The 27,930-nt window shown below is 32.7% G+C and overlaps 1 protein-coding gene across 4 annotated transcripts in view; it reads right to left on the bottom strand.

Annotated features, from left to right (window-relative positions):
• The window catches only part of LOC146997436 (nucleolysin TIAR-like), a 57,836-nt gene that overhangs the window by 6,704 nt on the left and 23,202 nt on the right, over nucleotides 1-27,930 (bottom strand). For all 4 annotated transcript variants that reach the window (XM_085817792.1, XM_085817793.1, XM_085817794.1 and 1 more), the window contains exon 2: nucleotides 2,000-2,057. In XM_085817792.1, the coding sequence (XP_085673918.1) occupies nucleotides 2,000-2,057 (58 nt within the window). The remainder of the gene's footprint in view (nucleotides 1-1,999; nucleotides 2,058-27,930) is intronic.

Below are 27,930 nucleotides of genomic sequence, written 5' to 3'. Positions count from 1 at the left end.
AATTTGGAGGAAATTAAGGTTAAACTGGGTGGCAGGCAGACACTTACTTCTTGCTATGTATGTTACCATCTCTACACAAACGCACATGCTTGGACGTTCAGAATGAAGACACACAAGAATTATTTTTTTGGCCAGGAAAATTTACTGAGCATGAAACAGCTGCAACAGCTTCTATGCAATAAAAATAAATGATTATGATGGAAATATCTTAAAAGGAAGAGAAAGGAAAAAAAAAGATGATTCCAGTTCTTTCAGCCATGACATTTGTGTAAAACGGGATAAGGCCCTAAAGTTTGAGAGATATAGACAAAATCCCAGTGAGTCTCAAACAGAGGTTGAGTAGCACTAACATAAGAAGAGAGGGGATAATTAAAAAAGAAAAAAAAGGGGGGGAGCCCCAAAAAGGCAAGTTACCCAATATTTCAAAGAAAAGAGACCTCTCTAACCAAATATCATTTCTTTCTTTACTTTTTCTTCCTCATCCACTTCTACTTATGCCAAGAACTCTTCTTTCTCTATTGTGTGGTAAAATTGAACTGTTGTCTATTTCATTGTTTAGTAATTTTTGCCTTAGATTTTAATGGTTCCATTCTACAAACTTTAAATTTCTGATGTAATTGTCTAAAAAAAGTATTCATCAAGACCTAGAATGGATTAATCTTCTATTTTACAATAATTTCTATGGTTAAAATAGTTTTGATTTACAAACATTTTCAATGGTAAACAGCATTCATGAACAAAAGTTCTTTAGACGAGGTTTCACAAAATGAAAGTGGGTTTTTTTTTTTTTTTTACTGATTCAAGCAAATTAGCAAATTCAGTTAATAATGGTGAATATATTAATCCATTTATGTGTAGGGCAATATTCTATTTAACAGACATACTTTCAGACCTTTTAATGCAATTACTCAATTGCATATTTGAGATAATAATTTAAATACACAAATTGTATTACAAAAGCAGCAATCCTTAACGAATGGATATACTTAAATAGAGAATAACATTATATTCTAAAATATTTACCCTCTACACTAAAAAAATTCACATTAGAGAAAGTTACATAATATGTAACGAATTATGTGAATACTGAAATGTGAATTAATAACTGGTTTTCACATTTCTAAATATTTTATTATAAAATTTTTAATATAATAATAGATATTTATATTTGCATAAGGTGTAAATTAATATGTATACTGCACTTTAGACATGTACAGCTAACATCTTATACAAAATAATTACTCTCATTATATACAGAGAACATAGAAGACAAATTATATAACTCCCCCCTCCACACTTTCTGAGGTTGCCTAAAATTGTTTAACAATGTGTTTCTCTCATCCATAGCCACATGCTTTTTTATCTCACACATGAAAATTGTTTCCATTTTTTTTAAATAAAAGACCAATCTATTTATTTTGACTTTTCTTCATAACTATTTTATCTGACATATTGAAAGCGAGAAAGGAGAAGATAAAGGGAATTACAATATTTTAATGAAACTGTAAAACCATTGATAAAAACTCAACACATTAAAAATCATAAAATTTTGCTACATATAAAGTGATAAAATGATAATGAAGAAAGTATACTTACATTTATAGCTGTTAAAGTACATTTCAAGATTTAATAATTAAAAAAAGCACTTAAGAAAGGAAGTGAAATTAGCAAATTATAAAAAAATATTTACCATGGCTGCTAAATCAGATTATTACAATGACTGCTGATAATATAATGGTATACAAACCAGCTCCAAAATACTGGCACACAACTTATTTATTAATAATACTTAAAACTTGTTTATTAATAACTAACATTTTATTATAAAGTGTTTAAAAATTTAAATAAAAATAATTAAATCAAGTCTTAACAGTAAATTATTAAACTTTTCAACATTAAAAGATATAAAACAGTATTTTCTATTAATCTTTTAAAAGATAAGCTCAAAAGTGACTTTGATAGAAAGAAACATTAAAAAGAATATTAAAGAGTTACTTACTACTTGTATCTTGTTTTGGAGTGTTACTAGGGGATGTTGCCCAATTCACTTTCATTTCCTAGAAATAAAATTCTTGTTAACAACACAATTTCATAATAAAAGGAAGTAATAAAATGCAACCATCTGTTTGCAGATGATATTTTCTCTAAAGGAAAACAAAAATAATTCAATAGCTGCAATTACATAACAAGTATACTTACCACAGAAATTTAAAAAAAAAATTAATTGTTGTTAGTATATTTATTAGTCCTAACATAATTTGCAAGAAAATTACAGAAATTATGAGTTGTATTACAAATATTAAAATTCATATCTTTAAATGTATTTTAACTGCTTAATGAACAGAGAGAGAAATTGTGTGTATATGTCTATGTGAACAGCTAGAATTCAATAACACTTCTGCATTCACAGCAAAATATGCTACTTCTGAATATATTCAAATTAATTAAAAACCAAACATTTTGTACCAAAATGAAATTTTAAGATTTCATTTCAACAAGTTTGTTCTAATAAACCGAATAGCAATTTTTATAGTTACTTACCTAGAGACTATAAAAATGCAAATTTTACACTGAGTTATATTTAAATATGTGTAAATCTTTTCCCTCCCTTTCATCCTTTAACTTTTTCTTTTTAAATGGTAATCATCTCCCCCCCTTTTTTAGCGTGGTTATTGTGTTAGATAACACAGAATAAGGTCAGAAGTTATACAAATTTAGCAACTGCCTTCCCACTTAAAACTTTTTTACAAAAATATATCCGAGGTATATTTATAAAAACTAAAATTACAAAAATGAAATGAAAAAAATAAAGAGATTTAAAAGAAACCAAACCTGCTTCAGTGGCAATTGTATTCAGCGAGGACCAAAGGCAGGAAATAAATTTGAATGCTGAAACAAACTGACTAACAAGATAAGGTACAAAATGGATTAAAAACAATAACACGCTATTCCCACTAAGTAAATCAAAGGGGAAAAAAAAAAGAAAAAAGAAACGATCATATAGTTAATAAAAACTGATGTTTAAGGCTTTTAAAATTTTGACAATAGTTCTAAACAGCAAAGCTACTTTTTCTTTTAAAAAAAGGGAAGCAAAACAGCACTGCTTATCGTATATATGGTTAAAGATGTAAAAAATAAAGAAATGAGTAAAAAGTTTTGAAAAGGATGCATTTAAACCTTACGTTTTGAAATCTACAAACTTGTTTATCCCAATAAATGGAAGTGTCCATCGTATTTCTTCCTGAAAGGAAGAGGTTACCATTAGTGTGTTTTAATTCTCATTTCTACTCATTACTAGTCCAAAACAAATTAAAGAGAAGATACGGAGCACCCCTACTTACCATATCCTTTCAAGAATTTAGCCTAAACCATTATTACAGCAAAGAATTATAAGTTTATGGAGCTACTGTTATGAACATTTAATAAAATGAATAAGTGACTAATTTATTTTTCACTTTTCCAGTTAAAACTACCTTAATTTTATATTTGCTTAAGCAGTTAATACCAATCATATAAGAATAAGAACTCTTATAATATTAAAGAAATGAAAACAGAAATTTTTTAAGCGTATAGTAGAAAAAAATTTAAAAAAAACTGGTGCCCCTAAAAAATTAAGTATTTTTTAAAATATGCTAAAACTTATGTATAATTTGTAAGTAGAACATCAAGATTATCTTTAAAAGAAAATCCGCCCAAAAATCACGCAAAAAAGTAAACATTAATATTCAACAACACATTTTAATACTTGATATCCATGCAAAGCAATTAAAAAATTAAATAAAAATGAAAACAAGATTTTTGACTGTATAGTAAAGTGCCATTTCTGAGTACTTCATAGGCAAAATCAAAATTAAATGCATTCTAATATTTAACATAATCAAAGATGAAGCTAGGAATTAATTACTTTGTGGATAATATTTTATTTTGTTCCAGGTAAATTCTTAGAAATAACCCCCCCCAAAAAAACTAGACTATTAGTAAATAAAAAAAAAAATTATCTTATGATATAATATTGAAAACAACAGTGTAATACAAAAAGTGGCTCCTTTTTAGCTGTATGTTAATCAATTAAATAACAACAGGACAATAATGGATAAATGCCTAAAACTTAACACACTTTGTAACCTCAACACATTTATCTCTCGGGAATTAACAAGTGAAAAATTACTATGAAAAAATTATTTTCAATGTGTACAATCAAAAATGCAAAATGAAACTGAAAGAATTCAAGATAAAATTATAGAGCCCACCGTGAAATCTAAGAAAATTAGGCAAATAATTATCTGCCATGAATACAACTTGAGTTATGTATTGGCTCACTTAGATATAAACTCGTAAATGATGATGACATTAAGAATAAACAAATAAATTCTGATGTGGACACCATGAGTCCTCGTACGGCTTATTAATTTATATACATTTTTGCCGCACTTCATTTAAACTTATTTCCTTGAATTTCATTACAGATATATTGCTCATTCAATCAATCAATTCATTTCTCATTTCATGGTAAGGCAAAAATATATAAAAACACCTTCATTAAAAATTGTAAAATATAGAAACACCATGTATAGTTTAAAAATATGTTTTAAAAAACAATTGTCGAAAAATTTCAAGATCTCGGAATTAAAAACCTTTTATAGAAACTGATCTTAAAATCGCCAAAATGTTGATAAGTCGCCAAATTCAGAAGCGTTTAATAGAGGCAAAAAGTTCTTTAAGAGCTCTTCTTAGAAAAAATGATTTCCGAAATGCTTATGTTTCACTTCTTGCTTAGAAACTCCAGTACCCCACCATTTATATTAGAAATAGGAACAAATTATAACCCATGAACCCATTCAAATAGAAATAGGAACAAATTATAACCCATGAACACATTCAAAAGATAACCGTATATGTCAGAGAATCGCCAAATATATTCCTCCAAAATGATAATTCACACTCAAAATGGCAGTTGTAAAAACAGACAGACATTTCTGATGATTAAAATTAAGGACCTTCTGCCGTTTTTGGCCAAAATTAAGGACTTTTAAGGACCAAACATCGATTCCAAAAAACTTTTAAGGACCGCACGAACCCTGTATTAGCGTGAAATGTACACGGAAAACTAAACTGGCTCTCAAGATTTTAACGCTGGATGAATAAAATACAATGGCAAAACCTGAATAAACGTGTAAATCCTTATATAACCTCAGCTTGTTTACTGTTAACAGGATAATATTTCAAGAATTAGGCATAGTTCAAATGCCATTAGACCAATTTTTAAGCCTCTAAAAAACTATTAAAAAGGCTCAAGGAACATGCCTCCAGTGTCTTAGAGTGTCCCTCCTTTATAAAAACAACATTGCACTGTTTTCTTTTGTACATAATGTAAAGCCAAGAAAATTCTAATCTCTTCCCAGATCTGCTCATAGCATACGAACGGCGACCTTCCCCCCCCCCCAAAATCTTTTTATGCCTTTTAAGCTATAGAAATAGTTCTAACGATCTTCGAAAGTTTAGCCGCAATTCTGAAGGACAAATTAAATGTATTTTTGGAAATGAAAATTCTTAAAAAGGGCATTTAAACTGAATCAAATGCGATTTGAATATAACGAGATCTCGAATAAAAACTAGATTTAAAGTTGCGCTCGTCCTCCAGCAGCCGCATATGAAAGGGCTCGAAAAGGAATATATAAAAGGTTAAGTTCGACTCGAAGAATGAAAAGAATGCGCAGAAATAAAAATATCCTAACAAGCAACCACTCTACAGTGGTACGCGGCTTTTCGAAATCTCGAGAAATGGATCGACGGATTCACGTTCTTTCAAATTGCATTAAATGGATAAAAACAGAATAAAAATCACGTAATTCCGGTGATTCGAAACATATAAAGGTGCTTGGGGGAAGAGGAAACTTCTAAAATTCCAATATACATTTGTGGCGTGTACAATTACACTTACGGGATGAATATCAAAGGCGTAATGTTAAATTCACATTTTCTGCCCACAGCTTATTCAATTAAATTTTAATTAACCCAGTTTTAACGGAAGGAAATCTATGTTTTGAGTAAATACATAGAGGAATAAGAAAATTTAGGACAACCGGAAACAAAAGTGATTCCGTTTCATAAATTATTGCGCATTTTGTAGCAATTTTTAATATTTTAGAATAACTCTAAAAGTAACAACTATATAATTTAATAACTATCAATTTGACTTTTTTTAAAAAAACTGCTTAGACAGCAAACAATTCTAATAATATCCCACTTCCAACCTAATATAAACTGGCAAGAATAGACATTCTCAGATCAGTTTCCCCTCCCCCCTCTAGATTAAATCGTCCCATTTTAGCCTTTTTATGCAGAGCCATCGCTGAAGCCCAAACGTGATCAAAAGTTCTTATACTTAATGAAATGTGTCTATAAATCAATCCGCTATCAGAGTTTCTAACAAAATATTCATTATTTTGCTGAATATTTTGAAAATGTCCGTTTCATTGCGAAGGAGAATGTTCAGTCATTTACAAAGAAATGAATTTTTCAGGGCTATCTACGAAACAAAATTACTACATAGTATCCAAAACACAGGATCATATGATACTTTTCCGACGCATTTTAAATGCTTTTCATCCACCTTAAAAAAAAGTCATCTCTTTTTAGACATTTACTTATTTGACGCACACTTTACTTCGGATTTCTTAAAATGAACAATTTTACTCTTGAATTCTTCTAATGCAAACGGAACGGGAAGTGATGAGATTTTTCTCGCTAATAAATATTCGATGGCCATAAAGGTGAAGAGATTTAACTTGGAGTTAATGAAATCAATTCGATATGCATGAAATAGAACTTTATGACTTCTTTTGTATTTAAAAAAATGAATTCTTCTATGATATGAAACGAAAAGTTGAAATAGCACGATTCTGGATGCTCATCGCGAATACTTGCAGATGCCACCTCCATCAAGCTTAATATGAAACATCACATTCATTGTCATCATACAATACAGTTTGTTAGTTCCATGCTGTAAATAATTTTAAGAACATCATAGTAATAATAAGCTATGTTACTCTTCCAATACTCAAGAAACTCCAAACAACAGTCTAAAAAATCATCATTAACTTAATTTATGTTATAACTAAACACGAAATGAATACGCCAAACCCACCCGATATGAAACAAAATATGAACATTCTGCATTCAGAAATGTGCTTACTCTTTTCAACGAGGTATTTTAATATAATTGGAGAAATGACCCTCCGATGAAATTCCGACATAATAATTACGTATCATAAACTGCATATGGCATAATGGCCTTTTTACGTATTTACATCAAATTTTATTCAATCATATGACTTTTCAAACTGTATTCGTAAGTGCCATGAAATTTTAAAGAAATAACATTTTCTGGAAAATAATCCAGATACTTTTCTAATATCTTAACTATTTTAACATATGCAGTTCAAAATATTTTTAGAGGTTTTCTTTTTTTTTTTTTTTTTTTAATATTATAAAAATTTTATGTTTTAAAATAAAAAAAATATAACTCAGTCATTCAATGAAGAGATTTCAAATTCAGTTTTGAGGCAAAATTCATGTTATAACAACTAAATCTAATATATACCACAAATCGCGCTTTTGACATGTTAAACGTAAGCCAAATTCGTCGAACGGCAACTACAAAAGAAATACAGATTTTTCTTCTTCTTCTGACTCCTTCCCTCTCTTTGTACAGTTAATTAGCAGGAAATAAAGGAGGGAGGGGGAAAAAAAAGTTGTCTCCGACTGCCAGCTAAACGTTCTTCCAAATACATTACGAATACGAGCAGTAAAGAAGCAGAAAATTTTACTACTTCACAAGGAAATTTGATCCACTTGTAATCGCACATATATAAAAAGATGATAACGCTGAAGAATGAAATGAAATTTCAGCGACGATAGTGCAGAGGTAGGAGAGTTAGAGAAAAATACCGTAGCAAAAATACATTAACTATGGAGCAGGAACTCCATATTATGCAAACAATCGACGTAAAAACAGCGAAAGGAGCTTCTTCATTTCTGGAATATTTGTGAAAAAAGCATAAAACCTGTTCCAGAGATTCAACATATATATATATACTAAAAAGTTATTAGTAAAAGTTACAAGTAGTTTGAAATAAATATTTGTAACATAAGAACAAAATAAATTAGTCCAAATATTTTGTTTTTACTTTTCTACTCCTTCCGTTCTCTTATTAAAACAGGCCTTTCAATTATTTTTACAATAAAAAAAAAAAAAAGGCCCACTAGCGGCTGAGCACTAAAAGTCGCGGAACATTGGCAGTTCAGTCCCAGGTTCGATTTCCAGCGAACGCGGTGACTGATTAGGCGTTTTTGTTGTTTCCCCATGCGTAACGTATTTACAAGCGAGTTTTGCTTAGAAAGTCTTCCAGAGACATCCCTCTTTATAACAAGTACAAGGGGCACCATATCATCGCTATGAGCAAAAATGGTATTGCCCCGGCGTACTACCTTTCGTATTTATTGAGAATTAAACAAGGTGACAAGCAATCATACAGATGCTATCGATGTCGGTAGCCTCCTCTTAGGCAGATACTCCTCGAGTGTTTTGCTTTAACCAAAATAAACCAAACTGTATAAAAATCATATACAAGATAGAGTTGTATCTGTACTCGCGCGCAAAATTAAAAAATGTAATTTAAGATATATGAAAGGAATGTTCGTTGTTAAACATAAAGATATAAAGACATAATAAAATACACTGTCCCAGGGTTAAAATACTGAAAGAATTTTATAAACAACTCATGTAAGTCATATCCATCATCTCAGCTAGGGGAAAAAAAAAATTGTTTATAATCCAAGAACTGATATTATGATAACCTTGGCATTAATTAGATTGCGAATTACGTTCACTTGGATTATTAGAACGCCTAATTTGAGCACCTCGAAGTCAAATTTTCTGCATTTTATTTTTTACTAGCGTTAATACCCGATGCCAAGTAAGTTAGGTTGAGAATAATGCATCAAACAACAGGGAGAACGAGTAATCCTTCTCTAATAAAGATGCAAAAAGTACGAATCATAGTAATACATTTTTCAGTCTGATGCGAAATGTGGCAAAAAAATTACCATAATTGATCAGAAATCAATAACGCGAAAAACAAACACATAAACAGGCATTCTTCTTTATGTATATATTTATAAATATATTTATATATAAATAAATATATATATATATTTATAAATATATATATTCTTTATATATATATTTATAAACTTACAAATATAAAATAATAATGTATTTAATGTTTGGCAAAGCTATTTTTATTTCATTGCAAAACTCAGAAATTTTTTATTAACACTCTCTATGAAAGCGAGCAGTGGCAACACTTCTCGAAACAAAGCAGATTTTTATCTCCAGCGTGCGAGACTGTTCCCACTTGGAAAAAATGAGGGCGAAAACTACTTTTTCAGAGTTTTTAATTAATATCTCAGATTTTTAGCTACATTTTTTTGGGGAGGGGAGGTGGACGTCGACCTTTTCCAGGACCTAGAAAAAGAATTGTAGAAAGTTTGGTTTGTGATAGCTGTAGTAGTGACTTGAGTTCTTAGCGGACAAGCAAACACACAGACTTCTTTATATATATATAGATAATGGCTACAAAATTTTCTTAAATACACGTAGGGACCAGAGAAACGTTAGATTCCGTATTTTACACATTTTCCCCCTTTAAATTAAAAAATGCGAAAACATGAGTTTTTGCGTCATTTAAAACATTTTTGCAATTGGAAGTAAATACATATCTAAAACCAACAGTTGCATAAAAAAAGCTGGGCAAGGGCTATTGTGGACACGGCATACATGCAATTGTCGGCAAAATTACCAGAATTTCCAAATTATACGTATTTTTACGAAAGGTATTGAACCAAAGGTAATAATTATACCGCTGGAGAATTATGCAAATATTCAGAACCAAATGCGTAAGCTTACAATTGCGTGCCTACGTAGCTGTTATTGTGGAGGCGATATTAAGCGCACGAGGGGTTTTCGGTGATTTGTGTGCTCCTACCACCTTCACGACATTCCCCGTGTTTCTCGCTAGTTAGGTACATTTTAAAAGGTATATCTTGCAAGTTAGGTAAATTTTAAAAGGTATAAGGTAAAATAAGTAGCCACAAACTTATGGATAACAGAATCAAGTGCAGTTGTCGGTAGATTGAAGACAGATCAATCACAAGTGCAGGTGGATACGGTGCTCAATGTTGTCTGCAATTTGTGGAAATAGCTTCAGGGCATTAGATTCATAACAATGTATTTCTCCCTCCTTTCCACATGCCTGCGTGGTGTAATGGAAGCATACTAGACGCGTATTCGAGAGGTAGAGAGTTTTAGTTCTGGTGTTAGCGCTGCATTTTTTTCACGTCTACTTTAAAAAAAATTCTCATTCACATCAAGACATCTTGACAAGGTCGACGAAGAACTCTAACGATGAAATGAAGATCGTTATTTATCTGCGCAAAGGCTTCATGAGATAAGGCTGCATACTAGGACACTCGCTGTTTGCGCTCCGCTCAGGCAAAAAAAAAAAAAAAAAAAAAAAAAAAAAAAAGGCGCGTTCAGCATGGCACAGACGAAACACACGTCTTAAGGCCAGTTTACATCTGTCAAAGCTGCTCGTAGCGAGCCGCTCGTCCGGGCGTTTCGAACCGAGTGAACGGACCTGTACTCTGATAGATTGTTTACACCAATCAGAGTGGACTGACAACTCGCCTCCGTTTGCTTACGAAATGGATACCGACGTCGCAGCTGCAGGAAAGAATATGCATTGAACATACAATAGATGTTCTTAGGCTGCAGTGCTTGAAGTCTGCGAAGCAGTTTCAAACGAATTAATTTCTGCTCAATGGGTACGTGATTGGGTAGCTTGCCGCTGTGAATTAGGAGTATCAAATGAACTATTAAATGAATTTCGGACGAGAATGTCCAAAGTTACAAAAACGTTATTGCATATCAGATACAAGAATTTAAAAGAAACTCAGTTTGAGAGAAGTTATTTAGTCAACTGTGGTTACTGAAAGTCAAATTACCAAAGTTTTTCTACTATATACAACTGTTTATTTACACCTAATTAATCATTTACAAAATAATGTAAAAGTAATAATGTGTTTTATTATTTATTAATAGAAAGAATATATTTATTCATCCAGAATCCACAGAATCAGCAGCTTTCTGTGCATGAATTAATTATGCAGAGTTCTGACTGGAACTGTGTTATTTCTAGAGAAGAGTGCAAAATGAACACATGGAATATTTATTCAAAGCTACCATTAACACGACAGAAGTAAACTGCATGATATCTACCTAATTATTCAGAAAATCTTAAATAAATAAGAAGAAGCAAAAAACTTGGGAGCATTACATATATTACCACTAAAAGAATATATATATGTGGGAAATCATACCGTCCAATGCTGAATGAGAATTGCCCGTTATGACGTCATCAGTATAGCTTCACCCAGCGCAGTAAGAATCATCCCAGACAGCGCTGAGACCTGGTCGAGAGTGGAGGGCAGACGTGAGCAGACGGCTCACACGTCTTCAAGAGTTTATAAAAGGACTGTTGGTGCATCATTATGTTAATCCTGCATACCGTTAACTTCATCTTTATATACTTTTTTTATTTACTTTTATTTCTTTCTATTAAATAAACCATTTAAATATTACTTCGTGCTCTCATGCTGTGAATTAAGTCAAATTCTACAAAAAAATATGGCGACCAACCGTGCGGCCTCGAATTCCAAAATGTGCGAGTAGTAGAACTGTGCTTTGAACTGTGAACTGAGTGAACTGTTGTCACAAGTTATTCGATTTATTGGATTACTCGTATAAAGTGTGGATTACCCAATTGACGACGATCATCTGTCGGGTGAGTACAAAACTTTCTTTCCAATATGAAGTTAGTAGAAATTCCAGAATTGGAAGCAGCTTTAAAGAACAGTAAAAGTTCTGAAATCAAAAGTTTGCATAAGCTTATTTTTAATACTGATGGAGATCGAAATAACCGGAAACGATTACGTGAATTTTCTGGCTTTGTATTTAAACCAGATTCTGAAGAATATAATAAGAAAATAGATGCAGTGCAGAATAGTTTTACTTTGAATGAGTTAATTAAAATTTGCAATGTACTGTGCATAAATTCAGAAGGTTTAAAAACGGAAGTCGTAACCCGAATTGTCTCTTTCCTATGTGATTCATCTGTATTATTTGAAAATATTTTGCATGAAGAAAATAGTGATATTGAAGATGAAACTATTAATAAATTTTCTGAAGTAATGCTTGATGATAATCAAAGAGACAATCCTGGTTTTAACGAATCTCAAGTAAACAACACTATGCAGCTTCCAATTCAAGATCATTTTAAACCTCATCTTAGTTTTTCTGATATTGAAAGTATTGTTAATCCTTTTTCTGGTAATGCATATGAAAATGTTGATAAATGGATTGATGAATTTGAAGATGTTATAAATTCTTTAAAATTGAGTGATTTGCATAAATTAGTTTTTGCTAAAAGATCATTAAAAGGTAAAGCGAAACTATTTATTCAGAGTGAACCTAAAGTTAATGATTGGTGTAAGTTAAAAAAGCTTTTGAAATCTGAATATGGTAAAGCTTTTAATTCTGCTGAGTTGCATGAAATGTTATGTAAACGTAAATTAATGCCTAATGAATCTTTAGATGAGTATTTTTTGAAAATGAAAGAAATGTGTTCGCGAGGTAACATTGAAGATGCTTCATTAATTAAATATGTTATTGATGGTATTCCCGATTCTGTGGTTAGGAAAACTATACTGTATGGTTGCGAAACAATATCTGAATTTAAACAAAGGCTTAAAATTTATGATAAAATGAGATCAGACAATGATAAGTTTAAAAATCCGAAACCGAAAGTAGACACTCAAGTTAAAGATAGAAGTAAGCTTTCGTCATCAAACCGAAATCAATCTAACGTTAATAAGGTCAAATGTTTTAATTGCCAGGAATTTGGGCATTATTCTAAGCATTGTGTAAACAAATCAAAGGGTGTAAAATGTATAAAATGTAAGAAGTTCGGGCATTATTCAACGAACTGTCCAGAGCAGACCCCCGAGACACATCAAGCAGCTTTATTACAACGAATTTGTGACAAGGATAGAATTATGAAGACTGTAGAGATAAATAATCATTTAGTTGATAGTTTAGTTGACACTGGTTCAGATGTAACGATATGCAGCGTAGAGTTACACAAGCAGATTGGTTCTCCTAATTTAAATTGTAGCGATATCACATTAAACGGAATTGAATCAAAGCAAACGTACCCCATCGGCTTTTTCATTTCTGATATTTCAATTGATGGGTTTTCACTCCGTACGAAAATTTATGTTGTTAAGTCATTATGTAATCAAATTGTATTAGGTTTGGATGTATTGAGTCAGTTTAACTTCTCTTTTACTGAGAATGGCCTTCAAATAATTTCTCATCGGAATAAAAGTAATGTAAACTTGATAACTGCTGAGTCATATCGAAATTCTAACGTTCGTTGCGTTATGGGAAATTTGAATATTGCTGTCTCATTGAAGAATGTTTATGATCCTTCGCGATCGTCTGGCGTCCCTGTTAATGTAAACAAAAGTCCCGAAAGCGGAAGTAGCTCGACGTTTAATTACCTTTCACATCTGGTGAATGCTATTTCTGCCAACGAGATTGATTTATCGCATATTTCGAATGCAGAACATAAAGAAAGACTGTGTAATTTAATTAATTCGTACCAGCCTCGGAAAAATAGACAATCTGACTTCAAGATGCAAATAAATTTATGCGATGATATTCCTGTCTGTCAAAATAGAAGATACATGTCTTTCGCGGAACAAAAAGTTGTTGACGATCAAATTAAGGAATGGTTGAAAGAGGGCATAATAAAGCCTAGCAATTCTAATTATTCGGCGCCTATTGTTTTGTGTAACAAGCGTAATAATTCGAAACGTTTATGTATAGATTATCGGAAATTGAATAAGAAGATTATTAAAGACAAATTTCCACTGCCTTTAATTTCGGAAGTACTTGATCGCTTAGAACAGTCAAAAGTCTTCACGACACTAGATTTGAGAAATGGCTTTTTCCATGTAGACATAGACGAAAATTGCACCAAATATACCGCATTTGTAACACATAATGGTATCTACGAATTTCTTAAAGCTCCTTTTGGTTTATGTATTAGTCCAAATGTTTTTCAAAGGTACATTTATTCAGTATTTCGTGACTTGTTAAATGAAGGTGTACTAATTATTTATATGGATGATATAGTCATACCGGCTAATGATGAAGCTGAATGTTTAGACAAATTAGAAAGAGTACTCAAAACTGCTTCGGAGTATGGATTACAAATAAATTTCAAAAAGTGCCAATTCTTAAAACGTAAAATTGAATTTTTGGGACATGTAATTGAAAACGGAACTATTCGACCATCACCTTCCAAAACTGTTGCTGTTCGAAACTTTTCACAACCGCGTAACTGTAAACAACTACAAAGCTTTTTAGGACTAACAGGTTATTTTCGTAAATTCATTCCTCAGTATGCTAAAATAGTTAAACCTCTTAGTGACTTACTTAGAAAAGGTATTGGTTTTAAGTTCGATTCCGAACAACAGGAAGCTTTTTGCAGATTAAAAGAAATTCTCTCTCAGGCACCTGTTCTACACATATTTAGGCAAGGATATCCATTAGAACTTCATACTGATGCTAGTAGTCAAGGCTTTGGTGCGGTATTACTCCAATTGTCTGATGATGGTAATTATCACCCAATCCAGTATATGAGTAAGAAGACTTCACCGCAGCAAGAGAAACTCTGTAGTTACGAATTAGAAGCCCTTGCAGTAATAGAAGCTCTGAAGAAATTTCGAAACTATTTGTTAGGGACTAAATTCAAAATTGTAACTGATTGTAGCGCTTTTCAGAAAACTTTAGATAAGAAAGATTTAACTCCTAAAATTGCAAGATGGGCAATGTTTATTGAAGAATTCGATTACGAAATTGTACATCGTTCAGGAAGCCAAATGAAACATGCTGATGCTTTAAGTAGAAATGCTTTAATTTTAACATCATACACATCCGATGTAACTGAGAAGATTCGGTTAGCACAACAACAGAATGAAGATGAACATGTGAAGTTAATCAAGAATTTAGTTGAGAAGGGAGAAGAAAATGGGATTCTTCGTGAGAAATGATATTTTGTACAAATTTGAAAACGGTAAAGATCTTCTACTAGTGCCAGAATCCTTACAGAATGAAATCATACAGAAGGTACATAAAAAAGGTCACTTTGCTGTAGATAAAACTGTGAGTGCTGTAGAGCAAGAATTCTATATTCCCAGACTGAAATGTAAAGTTTGAGAAGTAATTGCTAACTGTATAGAATGTATACTGTACAACAAGAAGCAAGGAAAAGCAGAAGGATTTCTTCATCCTGTACCAAAAGAAAACGTTCCTTTGAGTACGTATCATATCGACTTTATTGGACCTCTTCCATCGACGAACAAGAGATACCAACACATTCTAACTGTTGTCGACGCTTTTACGAAATTTACTTGGTTCTATCCAGTGAAATCACCAACTACACAAGAAGTTATTTCAAAATTGAAGCAACAACAGACTGTATTTGGAAATCCAGCCAGAATCATTTCAGATCGAGGTAGTGCCTTTGCATCGAAAGAATTTTCAGCTTATTGTACTGAAGAAGGAATAGAACATGTCAAAATTACTACCGGTATTCCAAGAGGTAATGGACAAATTGAGCGAATTCATAGAATTTTGATTCCTGTTTTGTCAAAATTATCACATGAAGATTCAACGAAATGGTTTAAATATGTTTCAGATGTTCAGAGAATAATCAACAGTACAACTACGAGAAGTACAAAATATTCACCGTTTGAGCTTCTCATAGGCACGAAAATGAAGAATAAAGAAGATTTGAGAATTAGTGAGATATTGAATGAAGAATATCTAAAACAATTGATGCAAGAACGTGATGAAATGAGAGAAGATGCGAAAAACAACATTTTGAAGATACAAGAAGAGAATCGTAAACAATTCAACAAGAAACGTAAGAAACCGAAACTATACAAGATTGGCGACTTGGTAGCCACTCAGATAACTCAATATGGGACTGGTTTGAAACTACGACCTAAGTTTCATGGACCGTATAAAATCATAGCTGTTCGATCAAATGACAGATATGAAGTCGAGAAAGTAGGATGCCATGAAGGACCAAATTTGACATCTACTGCGGCTGACCATATGAAGCCATGGTCAAATTGATTTGATGTTTGTATCAGCTCAAAACCTAAGGACCTGATACTCTCTTTTTTCTTTTCTTTTTTTTTTTTTTTATTTATCTTTGCAGGTACATGATAGTGATGTCCATTCAACAGACATCGAGGACGATGCCTCTTCAGGCTGGCCGAAGCTGTGGGAAATCATACCGTCCAATTGCTGAATGAGAATTGCCCGTTATGACGTCATCAGTATAGCTTCACCCAGCGCAGTAAGAATCATCCCAGACAGGGCTGAGACCTGGTCGAGAGTGGAGGGCAGACGTGAGCAGACGGCTCACACGTCTTCAAGAGTTTATAAAAGGACTGTTGGTGCATCATTATGTTAATCCTGCATACCGTTAACTTCATCTTTATATACTTTTTTTATTTACTTTTATTTCTTTCTATTAAATAAACCATTTAAATATTACTTCGTGCTCTCATGCTGTGAATTAAGTCAAATTCTACATATATTATGATATAGTTCCAAGAGGAAGACATTTATCGCAAATTGTTACTTTTGGATCCTACTGAAATTGTGTTTCTGGTGATGACAAAGTGATATCAACAAAATTAATCCGTAAATATAGTGATTATACTTTACTTTTAAAATGCTAAAACGGATAGTTTAAGGAGATTAGAATTCATCTAGCATAATTTGTATAAACCTTAATACACCTTCAGTACTTGCACTCACACATCCAAGCGGAATTGTAACGAATTGTTGCCCAGAATGTTTTTATACAAAGCAAGAAATTTAAATATTCCCAATAAAACAGATCTACATATCTTTTAATTTTTTATTTTTATAGTTTATCATATATTTATTGCATCCTCATGTAGGGATGCTTGTAGAAAAATGAATATAAGCTCACATAATTATAGAAGTAAAACACTTCATAAGATGCGTATGCATTAAAAAATGCCATGGTTTGGCTATCGCTTAATCTCAGATTATAGAACTCATTGTCACGACGTCCCTGCGAACGCTGCTCGGAGTAACTGCCCGGAGAGATTTTTCAACAGGTTCAAAGTAGAAACGGAGCGCTGACTTATCTCCCCTACGTTTATACTCCATCGAAGTGAGCGTTTACATTGTCAATGTAATCGTAAGGAGCGACTCGCTCCGAGCCTCTCTGACAGGTGTAAACTGACCTTTAGACCAGAATTCAGAGGAACGTGCGTTCTACAGACGAGTTTCAGCCGGAACAATGATTGTCGGTGTAACTGTACCGCAGAAAGTCCTGTGTTCCTGTTAGCGTACGATAACGCTCGTCCACATACGGCTCAGCTGATCGACGATTACCTGGAAAGAGAGGCCGCATGGATTGGCCAACTAGATCTTCTGACCTTAAAATATCGGGTACGTTCTTTTACGTATCTCTAAATATCGGGTACATTCCTGGAAGGGCAATTTCATATTGCATCTCCCTCCGAGAACCATACCGGAGTTGGGACCAGAACGACTGCCACAGGGTTAACCGTCTCCTGTCCTGTATGCCGTCAAGCTACACTACCTGTCCGGCTGTGAAAGGGAACCATACCCCATATTAGACTCGTTTTTATTTAGACATCAAAATGTGGATTTTGGATGTTCTTACACTGCGAGATTTACTGATAATCATGCGCAAATAAAATTACTTTTCAATGGTAAACCTCTTTCTCTGTTATAAATGCTTATTTATACCAAATTTCATTAAAATCTGTTTATTAGTTTTTCACAAATTCCGGATAATATGCAATTTTTTCTTTAATTTTGCGCACTAGTATACATATACAGGATTTCGCATTTTTTACGAACTTTATTGCATTAAAATCGAGAGCAAAAGTTAATGCAAATAATTTAATTACCGAATACACCTCAGAAAGAATACAGTGGTTCTTCGGTATACGTCAGTCATCCGTTCCTGGTCATGACACATATCAAACGAATTTTTAATATAAGGAATAATCGAAAAATTTTTAATCAGTTCTTAGAAAAAAAAATCAGATTTTTATCATAAATTTGTGTAATACTAAAATACAAATGAAGTGGTTGAAAATACATACTAAATACATAAACGTTTTTCTGTTAATCTAGATCGACAGGAATTTCTCACCATATTCTCTGATCTTTGTTTGGTAATCGACTTTACCCTTTCGCAAAGTTAGCGGATTTATAGCGTATTTGTCTTCCACAACCGTAGACACTAATATATTCGGCATACGGTATACCATATCCAAGTCACGGATAGGCATGCCACCTTCATACTTTTCAAAAAATTTTTCCGCCTCCACGGTGACCGCAACTATATTTTTCGTTGGCTTCATTCTTCTTACTAACCTTCTCAAAACTCGGTGTCAACGTACTTTCAAAAATATATGAGAAAAAAAACCCAAAATCACTTGAAAATTCAGAGTTATAGCACGAAATGTTTACTGAATAGTAGCAACAAATGTGATGCTCATGAAATGTTTTTTCTCGAAAGAGGCAAACAAGGGTAATGCGCAAAGTCGTGACTCACCGAATTCGAGTACAATTCCAAAAGAATATCATATCTGTTTCACTACCACTACCTAGGCCTCCAATCATGTCTGTTCTAGGCCACCAGTCATGTCTCCGTATCGTCCGCTACAGTCGTCGTCTTTCTGTCTTTTTACGTGCAATTTATCTTCAGAACCATCACGAGCAGATATAACATCATTTTCTTGAAGCTCTTCACTAATACTGCTTAAACAGAGACCATACATTCAAAATCCGCAAGTAAATCAATCAGCAAGACGAAAACAAACACTACTAGGGCGAAACCATTTTTTAAAATTTAAAGCAGCATCTTTCTGAATGCCTTGAAAAAGAACAAAATTACATGAATATTAAAAAAAGTTTCTGAACTTTGTGCTTACTGGAGGGATCCGCATCTAATTACGATATATATTAAATCGTTACATCAGTTTGGTGTATTTGATTATGGCAAAGCACGGGAGGATTATCAGGCAATAAATTGTAATAATGAAGTTCTTTATTATATTGGTGATTTAAAAATCATTTTCCCTTCTACCGCCAACTGACAAGTCCGAAATGACTCCTCTCAATGTCATATCGACCATTTTCAAGATACCCTGGTCTACACAGTATCTAAATGGTTACTACATACAAATTTCGTACGCAAAGCACAGCATTCATTGGTTAATTATTTCTAGGTTATATGCACTACATTGAATACGCAGCTATACGTTTCGATATCCAATATTTCGTCTTAGCATACCCGCGGTGATTAATTTCACTTCCTCCCCCCTTTTTTTTTAAACTTCTGAATTCTGTGTAAAGTAACTATCATTTACAAAGTTACTTTTGCATTTATGAAGCATTCCGACTGATTTTCCATTGTTGAATTCACTAGATTACTTCTACAGTTTCAAAGTGTTTTCACAGGCGCGAGAAATATAGTACATCAGGCTCAGTAATTTTCCAAATTGCAATTTTTATAAAAGAAATATAAAACATCTGAAAATTCACTCAATTTGTTGATAAGTATATTTCACAAAATTGGCATTTCAATCTTGTTTTGAAACAACAACTAGTTCCAACGAAATATAAAAACAATCGCTGGGGTGTATAGGGAACTTGTTAAGGTTTTAATATTTTCGGCTTCGTTGACGATTATGTGTAACCAAATACGAGAGCCATCAGACTAAGAGAAATGATGCCTTCAAGAAGTTTCTAAACGAAACTGGTCAATATTCATATTACACACAGAGAAAGTCATAAAAACAGCTTCTTTGCCCTGATTCGAAGTATTCCTATTCAGCGCTCAATTATGTGGATATACGAAATGACAAATTACGTCCGTATGGATGTACAAATAAGCACTGCCTCATCTATTACTAAAATTTACATTTTTAATTGCATCTTATTCTTAACCTCTTCGTTCGAAACATAAAAATTCGTACAATATTTTTTATTTTTCAAATAGATCAGTGCTCCACAACCTTTTCTCACTTGCGACGCACAAAAAATCTTTCTGGAATTTCGTGGCACACCAAAAGCTAATGTATATTGATTTATACACAAAATTTACAATAAATTTTTGTTTTTAATTTGAAAAATATACAATTATAAAACCATAACATATTTATTTATATGCAATCATTATAATTATCACTGTGATACCTGCGCATAAAAAAAAGTTATATATTTTTGAGTTCCGAGTTATCAAGGAAGTGCCGAAAAAATTCAAATGCTGACACACAATCACACACACAACAACACAACAGTGAAATATATAAAAACATTTAAAATAGACATTATTAAGGGAAAAAAATTGTCATTGTGTATTAAATACATGATAAAAAATTGCAAAATGTCAAATACATGTATTTGATTGCGGCACACCTATACCCTACTCATGGCACACCAGTTGCGGATGATAAAATCAAGATTATGTCCTCTTTCGTTTTTCGAAGTTTTTTAAACCCGACTTACTCAGCGAGTTCCAGAAAGAAATTGAATACACAAATTAAGCGTCTACATTTTACGTTCACCCAACACAACAAATCAAATACCGGGGAAGAATATCGACGAACAAAAGTCAAAGAAATCACATTATATTTTCATTTCTTTATGCTACATGCATAATCAAAACGTCACGATCAGAATGTGTCTACTGAATCCAACATCAAATACATCATTGAATAAAAAGCCAAATTTTTCAAATCAACATCTCAGAAATCTATTGAGATTATTATATATGAAACAGCATCTTCAGAATACTTCAGAAATAAAAATGTAAACTGCATGTGACAATACCAGCAACCTTAAAAAGGGCGGAGGGGAGGAAGCAACTTCGATGCACCGAGGTGTTTTGATGCAGAACAAACCGTAGGACAAAAATTCGATTCTATATCAAAGGGGCGGGAACCAGCAGGAGTGGGAGGATGTATAAAAGAGCAGAGTCTGCTTTACTTCGATAAGACACAAGAAACAGAAAAAGAAAACATTTACTAAAATAGTATCGAGGGATCTTTTCTACACTGTCATCCATCTGCCATCAAAAAAGAGGTATTTCTTTTCTCCCTCACTGACAGCTAATTGGCTCTGTTACGCTCGGTTTGCTAGCATCTGATGCCACTGACAGATCAATTTTCTTGTCAGTTAGTTACCAGTACGTTCTTATCTAGTTAGGCCAACAAAATTACGACAGAAGAGGAAAGGTAGCAAAGAGCACTTCTCCACAATTAGTTTTGGTCATCTCCTTATCATCTTAACAAACGGCTTTCAGCAATTACAACAAGCTATAAGATAGCAACTAATAAAAAAGAAAGCTCGGCCAACTCAAGAATAATAGAAGCAACTTCCGTATTATACAATCTTACAATCGGATTGAAGTATTTTGAACGGATTCAGTTCCCCCTCCCTTCTGCTTCGAACATTCAATATTTCTTTGAAAATTTTTAAGCATTTATTCAGAAACTTGGGAGAGCGATATTTCATCTTAGTCCTATATGCTAACATATTATCGTTACCGATGTTTAATCATACTTAAAAATATATACAGAGATAGATAGATAGATAGATAATTGCTTTTTCTTGCAGTTTTTACTGAATAATAAATGTTCGAAAAATTCCCCAAACTGGCAACTCCAATTTTTGATTTGTAGCTCACACTTAAATAGGCTTCTTAAAATTATGCACTTCATAGCTTATTCCAACCCAGAATTCTAATTACATAACACTGTATCGGAAAAAAGTCATATGGCTGGAGAATAATTCCATCGTCAAGCGATCGAAACTGCTTAAGATACAATAGGAATTCTAAACAAATATTGCTAAAGTATGCTATGCAAATAAATTTTAGAATGCAAATTTCTAAAAGATCCTTTTTACATCTCACAGCAAGAATAATAAGCATGCAATAGGAACGCTGCAAAACTATCTACCTATCTGTAAGAAGAAGAAAAGAAAAGAAAAAAAAAATATGTAAAAGATTAAATTAGCAGAGTTAATTAATTTCCGTTCTCTATTCTAAAAATAGTAACCTCTATTTGCACTGTGTCATTTCGAGATTAATCCATGTCATTAAACTTTTACATAATTCTGGTGATTTAAATGGAACTAAAACAGCCAACAGTAATTTTACAGCAGTATTACCTATCCAATCAAAATGCATTGAGAACAAAAACAAACTAATTCAGTCTGAATTAAGATTTCACTCTGAACATAACGCACTTGCTTTCTACGCTTTGGCCTAGCTGGACTGCAGTCTGTCTGCTCCTTCTATCTTACTGCAAATTTATCTAAAATATAAACTTTTTAGAATAGGCACAATTAATGTGCCGGCTTGATTAATGTTGACTTCAACACTTCTACGCCATCAAAATTCCTCCTGGCCATTACTTTCTGAGTGAGACTCTTGCTTTCACGAATTCGTACGGATCGTCCCTCTCTTCATAAAGGAGAGGGGGGATGGGGCAACTGATTGGTGCGTTAGTTCATAAAAATACAAAGAAATTAAAGTTAAAAAAAAAAAAAATGGGGAAGAACTAAATTTGTTTTATTCAGGAAACTAATAAATTACAAGAACATCAAGCAATACTAAACGATATCAGCTCGGCACGCGTTAATCAATTTGCAATGAAATGTTATTAAAAAAGAACTTGCATTTCGCAGTAGTAACTACTCTAAAGACTACTGCTCGATTCCTTTGATTCCGTCACTTTACGAGCCATGCACGCATTTTATTTTGCCAGGAACGAATTTCATATAAATACATCCTCAGACACGTAAAAAAGGGGAAGAAGCTTCTGAATAAAACTAACCCATTTCTTTGTAGCTTATTCTCTAAATTTGACTGACTTCTCTGAAACGGATTGATTCTCTAAAATTCCGAAGCTGAAAGTGTGCCAATTCGATATTGCAGGAAGACTGTTAATGAACTTACTCAAGAAAAGAATTCTAAGTGCACTTTTCTGAGGATTATCTTAAATTATTTCCTTTCAAATACGTTGAGACTGCTACTTGCATTCCCCAAAAAGTTGGTTCAAAAATCGAAACACACGTTAGCGAAGTTACTATTAAGTTCCTTTTATGTCTAGTCCAGAAACTTTCAATACATGCCAAATCTTTCATTTATAAACTTTTCATGCACTAAAAGGTTTCAAAATCATCCACTTCAAACCACTTTTCAGTTTCATTTATCTGCATTCGACTCACGCATACTCTCAAATGTATTTTCATCATGTTAGGAACCATTCTTGTGATGTCCCAAGTTTCCAGACAATTTTTAGGCGAATCCAACCTGCAGTATTTTACGAAAAGAATGGGGTAAGAGAAAAAGGGGAGAGGCTTCTTTCCAAATGCTACATGTCGCACATCTTCAGATATCATTTTCAAAGTTGCGCAATGCGCCAACATAAAGTTTGGAATAGAGCAATTTACGGTAGTTTGAAATGGGTTCAAAACAAGGCGAATGAACTGGAACTTGAGAGTTTTTGTGGTTTATTCCATGTGTAAAGTAAATACGACCCAATTTCCCTAAGAAAGTTTTTACCGGAAAGAACACTTTTGACACATACCTTTCCAATGCTCTGCTATAATTTAAATCGAACCCAAGTGATACAAACTAGGAAAACATTACAAGCAGCACTAGCTTAATCTCAAGAAATAATAAAATCTATATCAGGCTTAACATGAAATAATCTTATTAATGAAACAGGCGCTACATCTACGTGCGCTAATTTTCGGCAGCAATTATAAAATTAAGTTTATTCGAGTATATGAAACAGTTGTCCAAAAAGCACTCAACGTCACTCCAGTTACGCATTCCAAGGTTATCAACAAAATCATCTGAAAGGACAGGTTGTTGTTTTTGAGAGGCTGCACAGTAAATTTTCAAACAGAAATTAATATACAAATTTACAGCAAGTTTATAAAGGAAATGAAAAAAAAAAAAATAAATAAAAAAAATTCCAGCACTCTTATTATATATCTATGTTTACAAACACAACACATCCTTCTTTCAAAAGTGGAAACAGAAGTCTCGTTTATGGTTCCCGACAACTTCAACCTTATTGGCAATTCAGCAATTACTCATTTGACTGACGTTTTGGTTCCCATTACGAAAAATGTGAAGTCCAAATAAATAACTGCATAAATTGATTTTTGGTTTCCACAATAAAGCATCAATTTAACATTGTGTTGTTTAATGAGTTCTTCTACATGCAGTCATTTTTGAAAACACCGTGTTACCTGACTTATTAAAGCTCGTTTTCTTTGCATAAATTTAGCACCTGAGCCGCAATTGATAAAGTAACACATTCTTCTAATTGAAAGATAGAGGAAAATAAAATTTCACTCATTCTTCAAAGGAAAAATACACTTTTTAAGCAAAGAAAGACGTACAGAGGTCTCAAAAGACTAGATTTCGACCATATGAAAATTAATCTACACCGATGGCCCAGAGACAGAGCCCGGCCATTTAGAGATGATTACACAGATCGATACAAAATCAAAACACTAAACATTTATGTAAAAAAATGTACAAATCAAGAGCATCTTGCCAGCGAAGATGGCTAATTCCGGCTCTTCAGGTGCGGAAAGAACTTGGTTGCAATTCTATCAGTACTCCGATTCCCAAAGGTATGCATTCGCCGGAAGAAAAGGTATACAAACCCTGGACCTAAAAAAGAACTTTTAGTAACTTGTGCCTCCCTCAGGAAAGTACTTGACCGTATCAAAAATTTACAGACGCGCTGGGAGCAGGGTAAACTTATCTACTACATTCCACTGGAAGTTAATGGCTATCTTATGACGGAGGCGAACAGAAATTCCTATGTTCTCCGTATCTTGCTTAAGCCCCAAGGGACAAAATTTGCAGCTGGTTAGAAGAACGGAGAGCCCCCCGCTATGAACTCAGTACGTAAACAATGCAAGCAGAGAAGGCAGAAACTCCGACCCATAAGCTTTGAATAAAAAACACCTTTGATGAGAAAAAGATCTCACATTCAACAGACTTCTTACCAGAATGCATTTCAGTTAGAATTGGTGCCTGCTTCCAACTTTTGATGCAGACACATTACAGAACAAGTTTTTAAACTTGTTAAACTTTTAAACTTATCACTTAAAAAATGCTTTTATTACCGTAGTGACTTAATTTTATCTAAAGATACTGACGAGCAAGAAATAAATTCAAAATTGCAAATTAAAGGTAGTATTTTATCTTATCTTACCCCTTACAAAATTTGCGCATTGTATGCATGTGTGTATGTTATACATCGATTCACTTAGCTCTAAATCAACGAAATGGGAAGATAAAGATCTCTAAATCAAGAAAAGGAAAAAAAACTACAACGCAGAACACTACCATGAAGAGACATATAAGAAGAAATCATTTTACCATTTCTGCTTTTTAAAGTATTTAAACAACACAGCCCACCTAAAATTTAAATGTTGTTTTCCTACACATTACTATAATAACCGAATGAAATTTGTAACTAATACTTTCTGCTATTAGATCCGTTTCTAGATACTTTTTAAGCAAATTAATTATGAGTGTAAATTATTTCAGAGTTGAAAATGCATCCGACATCTACGTAGCTTTAATCCAATACAAAACGGCGGGGTTACTATGTTCTTGAATATGAAATGTCTGGTAAACATCGCAACTTTAAGCCCCAAACCTGAGAGAGTCCAATTATGCAAAACTAAAATTAATTAAAGAGTTAAGGTCATCGATGGTAACGAATTTATTCACAAATTTCTCACAATGTAAAGTAAGAAAAATACATAACTCGAACTGAATTCCATTACAAGGTTGCGCTAATATTCCAAAGCACGGGAGTATCTTAATGATTTTCCTTTGGCAAAGACATGTTCCCGAGTTTACACTGTATACCCACTGCTAAAGTAGTTTTAAAGAGAACATTCAATCTGGCTTTAGAATTCCAAGTGAAATTAAACATCGTAATGCTATTAGACTATAACTTTTTCGATGCTCTATGCCGGAGGTTCTCAACCTTTTGACTAACGCGTACTACCTAAACAAAGACTGAAAAACTTTAGTACCATCACTACATTTTACGATGATTATTTTTCAGTTTCTCAATAGAAATATTAAAAAAGTATATTCGCCATTTCCACAACGTATTTGGCTATTTGTATTAAACATGCACACATAAAAAGTATTAGATAAAAACTGGTTACCATTTTAATTATCAAAATTTCAGTTAGAATATTTTAATTCTAAAATTTACTGTGAAATTTCAGCCTGTTTAACAGGGATCAATTTCTTTATGTCTAGTCTTATTTCACTTAGGTTTTAACCGTAAATTAGGATCCACTATTAATTTTATTTTGTATTTATTTTTCAAATAACATGGAAGAAGATCCTTCACACATATAGGTTGTGCAAAGAGGTAATAAAAAGTTAATAGCTTTGAATAATGTTAAAACGATATCTTTAGCTGCTGGCAGTATAAAGTTTTCTCGAATAGGGTGAGCCTGCCCAGTCTTAGCAATTCTTAGGCTTACCATGTAACTGCCTTTTCATTTGAAGTAACAAAACATTTCATTACTTGTCTACTATTTTTGAACTTCGATAATTTCCTTTTAAAATATTCTTCAGATTTATCCTTTAAACTGACATGCTTAGATTCAAGATGTCTTTTAAGAAGGATGGTTCCATACTTTGGATAATAGTTCACAGTAAACAAACAACACATTCCAGGTAAACCCAAATTAACCCAGGTAAACCAAAAACCATTCCAGGTAAACCCAAATGATAAATAGCTTTTCCTTATATTTTCTATAAACAATTTTTCTTTTCTTTTCACCATTCTTAGTGTTAGTAGATTGCCCTGGATTCATCGCATGGTGAGTCATCATTTTTCCGCTTAGTCAATACTAGCCATTTTTTCATTTTGAAAATCTAGGGTTTTTTTTTTTTTTTTTCCTCTTATTATTTTTTCACAAATATTTATATACTCAATATATTAAGAGTTATTCGAAAACAAACGACAATATTCTCAAGTCGCGGATAAAATTAAGGAATACAAAGCAACAAGACTATAAAATACCTGCTGTTAAGAGACAGAAAAATAATTAATTCAAAATAAAGCAATATGAACCCGGAAACAAAGTGTAAACATGCTAATAATTCGATCAACCAACACGAATTAATGAGATACTATTATCTTTTTACAAGGAATTTATTTTTATTTCTTATAAATGAATTTTTATTACTCAAAAACATCATTTATGACACATTTTGTAACGTCTGTGGCTAAAAGAATAATTTGTGGAAATAAAACGTATTATTTTGCTAATGAGCGAATACTGACCCTGAACAAAGCTCAAATTGCATAAATTTACGAGTGTTAGAGAAAAAACTTAAACAAGGTGTCGGCGTATTTTAATTTTTGAATTTAATAGTTAAAAATACATTTTTTTTTTTTCTTTGCGTACCACCGGTTGAGAATCGCTGCTCTATGCAAATTCATATATCGCTTTTATCTTTGCTACCTTCACTGTTAGTTTTCTGCTGGGAAGGAACGGGATGAAGCTTTCTCAGATTTTTTTCACTCAAGGAAAATTTATAATAGTTCGCATTTCGTTATAAAATAATATGCTTA

This window comes from Stegodyphus dumicola, chromosome 5 (genome assembly GCF_044657685.1).
Source record: "Stegodyphus dumicola isolate Sdum_Otavi_A_Nest chromosome 5, ASM4465768v1".
In the NCBI taxonomy this organism is placed as follows: domain Eukaryota; kingdom Metazoa; phylum Arthropoda; class Arachnida; order Araneae; family Eresidae; genus Stegodyphus; species Stegodyphus dumicola.
The sequence above is the reverse complement of the archived record's forward strand: the minus strand, read 5'-3'. Positions and strand labels throughout refer to the sequence as shown.